At 38.9% G+C, this 12,094-nt stretch overlaps 1 protein-coding gene across 3 annotated transcripts in view; it reads left to right on the forward strand.

Annotated features, from left to right (window-relative positions):
* Positions 1-12,094, forward strand: part of LOC112213588 — a 298,689-nt gene that overhangs the window by 189,990 nt on the left and 96,605 nt on the right. For all 3 annotated transcript variants that reach the window (XM_033323131.1, XM_033323129.1, XM_033323130.1), the window contains one exon: positions 7,319-7,438. In XM_033323131.1, coding sequence (XP_033179022.1) covers positions 7,319-7,438 — 120 coding nt within the window. The remainder of the gene's footprint in view (positions 1-7,318; positions 7,439-12,094) is intronic.

The raw sequence follows: 12,094 nt of genomic DNA on the forward strand, positions 1-12,094 counted from the left end.
GGGCGACGGCGCCACCGTCGCCCTCGTGCAGGCGTCCCTCGGCTAAAGTAGGTTAGGTCGATGAGGCCACGACGATGCCGCCGCCACCGCCGCCGCGGTTTCTGCGCAGCGGTCTCGATTCTTCAGCTGCTGCCTGCAACCGTCTTCCTTCCTCCACCGGCGGACGATGATTCCGCGAATAGTCACTTGTAGTTACGGTCGCTCATCGATTTTCATAGTTCTTCGCCATCGCGGCATCGCGGATAGAACGTTTACTTGGACGAGATCGAGCGATGACGATACAAACTGAATCGTATCGATTATTTGGCATCGATGCGTATTGATAGGTGGTGGAATATCGATGCACACGGTAGCGGGAATAAAGTTATAAGCATCGATATTATCGGTATCGGTAGTCGTCGTTCAATTGGAAGCAATGAAACGCGACAATGAAGTTACATAGTTTGTTTGGATCGAAGCTTACGAATATACGAGAAACTTAATTTTCTTTAACATCGAACCTGTGTACATGGAACGTGGCTGTGGAATATTGAACTTGATTATGAAATAGACCAGAAGCAATAGAATGGTAGCGTGAACAGAGAAAAACAATAATCTTGAAAAGAATGGCAGAAGAATAGGAAAAATCGTGTCGATATTCTTCCTCTTATGCGATGGATCTCGAATATCAGCGGTTCTATGACGTTAAAAGAAATTTGCTGATGTCGTCGATAAAATTACGAAGAAAGCCAGATTTCTCGATAAATATCGTGTAATGTAATACTAATATTTCGCACGTATACATAGCAGATTCTCTTCTATTGTCGCCAATAAGCTTGTACTTGATGCGAAATTGAACTGCGATAGAGAAGAAATTCGCAATTAAGGATGACCAGCGAGCCACTGCTGTGAAATTGTAATATTCACGCAGAAATGGCGAATCGTATTATGAAAAGTCGCGAGGTAATCGCCGATGGACACAGAGAAGTCGATATCTCATCTACTTGCCTCTGATAATTTCGTATTCGTAGGACCGCGTCGAGCCGGAACGCTTTTCAGGGATTTTAGCGCGTTTTAATATTTGACCAGAAACGACGGGAATTCGTGAAACGGAAACGGATAGTTTTCGAGTAGTTTCCCAGGCGAATCGTCGAAGTCAATAATAGTTAGTTCGAGTTACAAGCTCATCGGTTTTTCTATTTCGCTCTGCGCTTCGTTTTCCACGTTTCAAAGGTTGTGGAGGATCGTAACGAGATCGCGATATCAACATCTTTTTAGTGCCACTTCCGCCAACTCTTTCACATGTGTATAGATTTTCCGTGTAATAAATCGTGTAACGAGCATCTAACAAGCAATCGATTATCATTACAAATTGTTAATTCTACTTCTACTCGTCATTTTGCCGATCGTTCCATTACATTTGCTTTATGCGAGAATTATTTTCGTATGTCGGAAAATATCTGGATAACGATACTTGTTATTACGAATTATTAATTCTGTCTCTACTATGTAATCGTTTAATTATACATCAAAATCGTTTCTATCCATTTAAAGATATTTACCACCCAGTAGATACGTTTAAGAGGTATTTTTACAGATCCACGAGTCGAAGAAACCAGTTCAGCTATTCTAGACTACTAATGGTCGCGTGTATGGTCACTCATAAAGCCGCGCAATTGATTTTCCTATTCCTGCCATCTAGTCCCTGTCCGCTCGAAAAGCGACGATAACTCGAACTTTCTCTTACCGAGTTTTCGGGTTTAATTTTCATCGTAACACGATCTTCGATACATCCAAATACTATTTCAATCGAATTTCATCCTTGATTTTTAACGTTACGAGGGAATCACGACGCTTGGCGTTCAAATTTCCCGCCAAGGTTATCACCAGTGGCGCAGCAACTCGCCGCTTGAGCGGGCAATTTTTTCCACCGTTTCACCGTCCATCAGACGTTTTCCAAGCGATGATTCTTGCTTGGTAATAAAATATCAGCGTGAAAGCGCTAAGAAACGGGCTATCGTTGGAAGGCAAAAGCGAGGTTATCATGTAGGTCACGTGACGTCATATCACGGTCTGTTAACAAAATGGCCGCCACCACGACTGGACATGGGGTCATCATTTGGCAGAAAAATTCTCAGCGCTCGCGCGGCTTATGGTCGATTCGGCAAACCGCGACTCTTTGTTTATTTATTCACGAGTTTATTTTAAGGCGGCGCCATTAACGATAAAGCCATTAGCGGCCATCTAGAAAGTACATAATTAGTGATTTCACGTGTTTGCGAGGTTACGCGATAATCGGTTACACGCAATCGGCCGGGTTTGTCTGTTGAAAAAAAGTCCAAGAACTGCGAGCCTTCTAACACAAGCGACGAACTGGTTTTTTATTTTTTTTTTTTTTTTTTTAACTTTACGTACGTAATATACGTATGCAGAGTATTCACGTTCGTCGCTAACGTTTCTCTCGTAAGCGATAAGAATAAAAAAAAGGCGAAGCAGGAAAACGATGAAACTGGAATAAATAGCACGCGTTGTACACATATCGTGTACGGTAAAATTAGAATACGATACAGTAGAATTAATCTGCACTTAGATCGAGCCGATATAACGTAATTGCTGATACGAATCAACATCTTTGGGAAAATTGAAATAGATGTATTTCGCGATGTATTTTGTTAATACGTTTTATGTTCATTTGCGAGAACAAGTTAAATTTCGTATCGGGAAACGTTACCATTACAATTAGCAAGATGATCTACAGAAATTGGAGCGATCGCGTTTATTTGGCTCATGACGTTATTAACACGATCGATCCAGTTTCATGGAGTTTGAATTGTGATTTATAGCCATCTTATTTTCTCTATTTTCCATGTACTTTGCAATTCGTTCGGGGACACAGTTTGCAAAATTTACTGATTCGTCAAATAGTAATTTTGTTCGTATCTATACGGTACGAAACCTGACACGAAGCTGCACGGTATATATTTTTAATTCACAGTTTACTATCGAAATGATATAATGGGATTTAGTAAGATTTCAGAAATATCGTTCAGTGTGGCGTGCACGACGATAAAACTATTGATAGTTCCGTATGAGTAAGAACGAGTGATAAAAAGGATGATAAGTTGCTATTCCGAGCAGAGATCCACGCTGATTGTGCATATTGATGGCTATTTACTCCGCAGTTTCGTTGTTTCGTTTCCCTTACGACGCGTTTTATAGTACGAGGAAGTTTCTGCGATTCTAAGCACGTGATAATAAATTAAACACTGCAGCGAATAATCTGCGCTGCACAAGCTGGTCTCTACAGTTTGATCAACTAAGACATGTGCTCCTTTTATTATCATATTGCTTATCTTCTAAAAGGAATTTCCATTTAATTCTTTCTTACGATAATATTTAGAGCAATAAAGCTGAGAAAACAACCTGTGACGAACAATCCGCGTTGTAAAAGTTGTTTTATTCTCGAGAATCTTCGCATATTGTCATTTGCCATGGAAGAAAGTTGTTTCCTGAATTTTTTCTCACGACAACATTTAAAACAAGACATGCGCTCCTTTTGTTATCATATTGCTGGATCCATTTAATTCTTTCTTACGATGATATTTAGAGCAATAAAGGAAAACAACCTGTGACGAACAATCCGCGTTGTAAAAGTTGTTTTATTCTCGAGAATCTTCGCATATTGTCATTTGCCATGGAAGAAAGTTGTTTCCTGAATTTTTTCTCACGACAACATTTAAAACAAGACATGCGCTCCTTTTGTTATCATATTGCTGGATCCATTTAATTCTTTCTTACGATGATATTTAGAGCAATAAAGGAAAACAACCTGTGACGAACAATCCGCGTTGTAAAAGTTGTTTTATTCTCGAGAATCTTCGCATATTGTCAGTTGCCATGGAAGAAAGTTGTTTCCTGAATTTTTTCTCACGACAACATTTAAAACAAGACATGCGCTCCTTTTGTTATCATATTGCTGGATCCATTTAATTCTTTCTTACGATGATATTTAGAGCAATAAAGGAAAACAACCTGTGACGAACAATCCGCGTTGTAAAAGTTGTTTTATTCTCGAGAATCTTTGCATATTGTCATTTGCCATGGAAGAAAGTTGTTTCCTGAATATTTTCTTGCAATATTTAAAACAATAAAAACTACTTGCTGTACTGAATAATCTATGTTGTACAGTTTTGTCAGCTGTTGGAACGCGTTATTGTATTATTCTGTTGCGATGTTGTTGAAAATCTTCACGTATTATCTTCCTCCATGGGAAGAATTTCATTTTCCAGTTTTTCTTACGACAACGTTTAAAACAATAAGTTTTAACACATAGGGAACACGGTAGCTCGTAAATTAGTATTGCAGCTGAAGTATAAGTCGCGTTTGACATTTACCAAAGTATTTATTACGTCCTTTCTAAATCGCTGATGCTGCTCATTTTAATGATCGTATTTATATCACGAGCTGTGCTGCAATAAAACGCGCATAGGGCAATAAATATTAGTTTCAAGTAATTAAGTATCAATGTTACTCTTTGTGTAAACGTATTGCTCGACGTGCATCTATAATTAGGGAATCGTCTTCTTGAGTTATTCAATACTATGAGTCACACATACGAGGCAAAAAAAAAAAAAAATGATTACGACTCACACATTTTCATTGCTCGAATAAAATCCTATTTAATGCGCTACTTGTGCACTGATTAATTAGATCGACGCGCGTAATTAGTTTATTTTGTTTGGTCTCAGCGACGATGAAATTTATCTACACGAATTTTCTATTGCAACAAAATGCAACGTAAAAATCGTGCAAGAACAAAGAAATTAAACGATACGAACATACAGACACGTGTATATGGAAATAAAAACTTGACAAATATACATTTAATAAAACTATCTTTAATTCAGAGCGTATTTGCCTTTGTTATTTTTCGATGTCGCGCGAAAAGTGTATACGGCGTCGTAACATTTCCAAATAAATTTTACTATTCGCTAACGGCTGTCCAAACAACAGAACGTTAATGCGCCACTTTACGAAAAAATTGCCCAATGAGATATCTTTGTTCCTGCGAGAGTTTACATCTGTTTCACTCGAACTCAATCTTTCCATGTTCCATTTTAATTAAAAAGAAGCCCATCTTTTTCTCACTTTGCAACGGTTTTGCAACGCTTCGCGCAGCTCACTCCATGTAATTTACCGTAACTGTTCGTTTTAGACCAGGTGTTAAACAGTTACATACGTAGAAATCCCATAAATAACTATCATGTCCGTTCCATTACTGGAAGTATCGTGCCATAATAAAATACCAGTTACCAACTAAAAACAATGATTGGTATCTTGGAATTGTTTCAGATCGTTTAAAAGCTCAGAAGAGGTAGAATATTCAGATAGTGAACAAATCAGACCCAGTTTGCTTACAAAGTAGAGATGCTATCAGTATGTTAAATATCGTAATATTTTTTAATCGATATATTTATTATATTGCCATTCTTATTTTTACATATATTCATATCCCTTTTACCAATATCTTAATGATTTTACCGATATATTTATTATATCGATATTCCTATTTCCTTTATCAATATCTTAGCGATTTTATCGACATATTTATAAATTGATATCAATAAGTTAGGAATTTTATTTATAATTCTCAATGAGAATTGATTGTAAATAGTGCACCAAATGAAAAAAGAAAGTTAGAAATAATCTATTGGTAATTCTTTAACCAAATTATATTACCAATCGTAATAACTTATTAACATCGATTCGTAAATGTATCGATGAAACCATTCGGATGTTGATAGCAATAAGAATTTGATAGAAACATATGGATGAAAGATCGTTAAAAAATGAATAAAAGGAGCAGCGATGAACGAGATACAACGTGCAACGAGTAACAAAATCACCATCGATTCTATTCACGTAATCTTCTCCAAACCTATGGAAATACGTTTTAGTATATCAATTAAACTTCGTATAGTTTTATCAGTTAACTGATGCAACTTTAAAAGATGAATAAGAAATTATCAAAATGTCGAGCGAGCTTCAAGTAATTTCGAAGCTCCTCGTGACCGTCATCGTGCGCGATTTTTAATTCCAATTTAATAAAAGCAACAATTTTCCTTTTTCCTTCCCCTTGTTATATCGTTTATTTTATTTGTTTCGTTCTGATCGAAGGATACAAGGGCTTTCACGCTTGTTTTACGTACGAAAGGATAATCTGTCGCTTGCGATAAAACTAGCCAACGTATTATACGCACTCGTATCGGAATATTTAACTGGCGCGGTGAAACGCTTTGGTAAAAATCGTTTAGAGCCCAGAAAAATGGAAAAGCGGAAACGAGCGCCTGGTTACGGTCCAAGAAGCTTCTCTAATTCCATCGTCTAATTTTCCGGGTTTCGGCGGCGCGCAATTTTTCGCCGTTGGACGGGTCGCGTGTCGAGGTCTCGTTCAGCTCGATCCTCTCGACAAATTTGCGTTACATGGAACCCAATAAAATATCGAGTTATTCAGTTTATCGCAGGCAAATGAATTCACCGTGTGTGTATATGGAACTCGGAAAAGGGGTCGGTCGTGGGCCGCGCTGCTATCGAAAACAAATTCCCGAAATGTTTGCGTGAAAGGTGTTTACGTCAAAAATAAATTTCCGTAATATTTGCACCGCGTCTCTATATGTTTGCCCGTATGATTTTTCACGACCGTTCGTTAACGGCTATCCTGCGCCCGCCAGCGCAATAATCGCGCACGATAATTAATAATCACATGGACTGCGATTCCTGCCGTGTTAAGCAACTTGTTTCTAACAACAGATTTCCCTTTCGTGACTGTTAAAACGATACGCCAAATATCTCTCATTGGACGAGTCGCGCGGTATATGGAAAATAAAAGGGAAAGCTTAAGAAAACCTCTGTGAATATATTAGCTGATACATATGATATACATATACGTAGCAACACTTGATTATTGGAATTATATCGCTGGTATTATCGTGCGATATGTTGCACAAACGCAGACAATAAAAAGAATGGGAAAATGGTCAGAAAGAAGCGCGAGCTCGTACAGAGTTTTGAACGAAAGACGTGCGCACGGTGGGTTGACTCGTCTTTATTTTCGAGACACGAAAGGGAAAGCAGCTTCTTTTTATCTCTGTCGTCTTGTTACTTTGTTTCGGTTGTTTGCATTTACAATTTGTCCCATTGGTAAATGGTAAACATTTCGAAATGAATATTTCTCGCATTATAAATAGCAAACAAAGAATTTATTTCTTGTGCTGTGTTTGTACAGCTTTTTTTCTCCCTTATCTTTGTTCGTAAAATATATCACGTAACTTGGTTTCAGGGAAAAATCCTGCCACACCATCCACGGCGGACGTAGTCGCGAGTCACGTTCAAGTTTGTTTGCAACGGAATAAACAGCCGCTGATTGGTCGAAGAAGTAACAGAGAGCCGGTCCGCACGCGTAAGTTTCATTGAAAGCGTTTCATTAACGCCAACCACGGCCAGATATTATTTATTCTACGCTGCTCTTATCTTTCGATGAAGAAGAAGCAATGACGGAGGGCTGTCATCGAGCAGAAACTCCGAGGGACATTGATCGCGATAGCAGCGGACGCTTGAAAATGTCAGCGGACCAAGATAATTAGAAGATCATCTCTGGGTTAGACGCTTTATCCGTTTCTCTGAAGCACGGTATCTGTTAAAAGCTCGTTTATTTATTTCCAGCATTTATTTATTTACCAATGGATTATCTTCCCGAAATAGAAGCAATTTATTTTGCTGATTGCTGGCAATACTGCGGAGTAGCGTGCATCCCTTGGAATATTTCAATTTTCCTCTAGTTCACAGTCTTTTTACACATTTTTGACATTTTTACCGAAGTATTTTGTATTTTACAATTTGTCCAGCTGGACATTTGGTAAATTTTTCTAACTTAATCGCTAAATAATACGCGCATGGCTACCTCCAGTGGAATATCCTCTTCGAGGTGACCAAAAGGGGGGTCGTTTTTTACGGAAATATTTTTTTTTTTTTATTTCGTAGACTCTTTACAATCAATTCTCATTGAGAATTACGAGTAACTTATTCTTTTGGCGTGGTACTGTAACTTGTTGTTAACTCTTGTATTATATCTGTCACTGAATTTGCATATTTCTTCTTCAAGGTGCATCTATTTTTTAGAGTTTTTTATTGGAATCGTTGGAATTACTCGCTGTTCCCCATAGGTGCATACAGTCAGATATCTGGCCATGATTCAGATCCTGGGAACAGCGCATCCTAGATAGATCCAAAGAACTGAAACTAAAACTAAAACTATGGCGCACGAAATGAAACCTTTTCCAAAACTAATTTTCGCCATATCTTCTTTCTGATCTCGCGCTCTTAGACCACCGTATGGCTTGCTCTGCATCCACTCGAATCCTGCGTATGGCGTTAGGTTCGTGTCACCGTTAAAATAAACGCTTTTAACAGAGAAATCTTCCCGTAAGCTACAGATCGCATCGTCCTGAATAATTAAAATTAAAATTTCATTCGGCTCTTTCTTCTTCTTGCGACAAGGACGATCTGTGACGTATAACGTGGCGAAATAGACGACAGAAACTAGAGATACTCGGGGAAAAAGATGCGTCGTATTACACGTACACGTACACACAATTGCAAATACCTGCACAGTGGTGCATACAGTGTGCATATAAAGACCATATTTTTATTAATATCTGCCAACGTTTATTACATCTATGCGATGCACATAGCAATCCACGCAATGCGCATACAAAGCTCATACTTTTTAATTGCACACCATTTACAAGCTGTCGCTGTATTTCGCGATACTTTTACGCCACGTTGTGTTTTATAACACAGCGTGTCACGCACGAGCTTCCTTCAAACTAATTCAAAAATTACACATCTTGAGATCTTCTCGCCGATTGGCCGAATATTCGGCATCCAGAAGATTGTTCAATTCGTTTCTGAAAATTCCTTGGAAATACGATTTTCCAATCGTCGACGATAATCTCCGTGCACGATATTACTGGCAGTTAACAGTCGAAGAAACATCTCGTCTGCATCTTCTACCGATCGGTTTGTATCATAAATTCTCATCTTCCAACTTAGCGTGTCTTTTCCCCCCAAAATTGCGCACCTTGCAATTTAATACTACGCTAAAGACTATGCGCTTGAAACGACTCGCCTGGCTATCTCAGCGCTGTTAACACGTCTTGTGACAAACGAAATACAAATGCAGCTGCTTGTTCTCTGTGTACAGCGGCTATCAAGACCGCGAGCATACAATTGAAAAAGCGAATGGAAACAGCGTTACACGGAGCTTAATTACATCTATCGAAGGAAGCATTGCCAAAATCGATATGTAATATCGATGAAAGCTATCCAGCTAGCGATATCTTCTCGTGTTCGATTTAAAATAAACCCGGCGGTGCCGATTGTCTCCGGCTCCATTCGTTCCTCTTGTTTTCCTGCTCTTTGTCCCCGTGTACGTCCATGTAAAATGAGCACGATTAACGCTCCGCCAGGTTCGTTAACTAAATCGGTTGATGATGTGAAATTAACGTGCGAGAAAATTCATTGATCGAATCGGTTCGCCATACCAAACTAATTGTAAGCCTTCAGCGACTTTCAATCGACGATACACGCGATCGCAACTTATTTCAAAATTCATTCATTCGCGAAACGGCTTGGCAGAGATTTTTCGTCGGTAGACTCTTTTTCTCGGATTTCAATGTATCGACAAAGGGCATTTAGGTTTCTTCTATCAAAGTTGGAACGATAACAGGACAACGATAGCAGGACAACGATAGCAGGATTTTTTTTTTATTTATTTATTAAAATTACAATCAATTCTCGCGGACGATAGCAGGATAGCAGGATATTAATCAAATTATGCAAAACTCGAAACTTTTTCTATGATAGCAATACGCGTGAACATTAGAGAACTTCGCGTTATCAACGTTGTCTACTTTCCGCGCTGAAATGTCGTTCGCATAGTTCGCTTTAAGTTGCGTTTAGGTTTAGTTTTATTATGCGGTTGATACTTGGAATAATTTGTGACACTTTTTAAATTGAAATTGAGAAAAGATACCGAGGAAATTGGAAAGCGTTGGCAGATTTTCAAACGAAAAGGGATGGAAAATGGAAAAAGGAAAACGAAGACAGAAATGTGTATTTATTAGCTTGTTGTTGTTGGAATGGCGCATTTCACAAGCGTGTCTGGACTGTACAAAGACTACAAGACAATTACACGGTAACTTACATTTCCCATTTTGATAGGACAATGGATATTATAATTCACGTGACATATGTTGCCGGTTAATTGTATTATAATTGTAATTAAAAAATATCGATAAATATAATACCGAAATAAGGAACAACGTCGAGTCGAAGCTTTCTACTCTGATAATTACAACTTTTCATTCGCGATGATTGAAACATATCGTTCGATATTCTTCTCAGAAAATGTACGGAATTTCACTTTTAACGAGGCGAGTAGTAGGTCGTCCGAAAAGTTTCTTTCTTTCTTTTATATTATTTCGTCGAGTTACGTACGATCATTTCACAGACTCGGTTTCACGTCTGTACGAAGCTGCATCGTTGTGAAGAACAGCGAAAGAAGGACACTTTTCGGACAAGCTGATATTTCCATTTTTCGCGCGAATTCCTTGATCGATGGCATCGTACCGCGAAAATGTATTTCGCGGTCGCATCGCGCGATGGAAATCGTCGATTCCTCGAAGCGTCGCGTAACTCGACTTGCGTCACGCAACCAGTCGCATTAAGTCTGATTAGTTTGATAATTATTGGCCGTGTGCCGTGTTGAGGCTGCGTGCGAGCTGCGTATTCCTTTCACGCGGATCCCAGTTGTCGTTACTTTCGTAAAGAAGACTTGCAAACCGTTTTTAAGCTACAGTTTGTCGTCTGCTGTTTTCCGTATTTTTCTCTACGATTTGTCCGACGATATCTGTCAATAGGCTGCGCGCGTCTATCCATTTACGAGGAAATCAGAGGTGTAAAAATATACAGAACGCGCGCAAACACAAGATTATGCGAAATATTCGAAGTGATCTTTATTTAGCTTTTGAACACTCAGTCGCGTTCATAGAGATGTAAAATTCTGTACACAGTGGCGATGTGTGACGAATAGATTGCACGTGTGCACGTATTTCAGGCGTTCCAATTTTCTGTTTTTCCTCGCGCGTAGGTTAGAAGAAGGAAGATAGATCGCTATAGTTCTCAGTGTAAATCGTAATGCTTTGCCATTAGCGTGAAATACGTAAACGTTGGCTGGAAGATCATCGTTGGAAAGGAAGTTTGTTAATCGTCTTGCTAAACAGAGATTCGTTCTCAAGCGACGGTGTTATCTTCTGTCAGCTCGGATTTGTACGCTGTTTTACGTTTGGAAAAATCTTCCAAAATTCTCGAACACATTTCCAAGTTTCTAGAATATCGTGCAATAGTATTTGTTGCTATTTCTTACCCTGATCTTCTCTCGTTTGATCGAAAGCAAAGTTTCGAGAGAAACGTGGGAGAAATGAAAAATTACGTGAGACTGTTGCTCGTGGACGACCCGGTATGCGGATGGAGGGTTTCAATGACTTTGGAAAGGTAATGGAAAAGGGCTGGAAATTTGAGTACATGAGAATTCTCGCGTATTTATGGATAAAATTTATATTTAATATACCGGAGGTTTACATAGTTGTGGGATTCCAGTGGAATGAAAATTTCGTTGTAATTAAATGGTCTATTTCAGCGTGATCGTTATGTCAATAATCCTACGATACATTCGTCAACGTAATCTATCTTTCTGGCAAAGAAGCGATCCATTTTTTGCAGGAAAGAAGCTTCGTATAATTAAAAGAGCTTAATCAATCACAAATGATAATGCGGAAGGAAAAATACGATAATAAACATTTGCATATCCGTAGATTTGTCTCGTTATACGCATCACATCAGGCTGATTAACCAGCGAATGCAGAGTGCGACACAACTTGCCGGTAAAAATTGCCGCGATCGCGCAAAACGCCTCTTGAAACTGGCGAAAAACAAGCTTCAAAGTGGACGCTGTAAAAAGTCCCGCAAGAGTTATGTCACTCGAGCCCCCCCCCCC

The sequence above is a fragment of the Bombus impatiens genome, unplaced genomic scaffold, assembly GCF_000188095.3.
Source record: "Bombus impatiens unplaced genomic scaffold, BIMP_2.2 scf_0814, whole genome shotgun sequence".
Classification (NCBI taxonomy): Eukaryota; Metazoa; Arthropoda; class Insecta; order Hymenoptera; family Apidae; genus Bombus; species Bombus impatiens.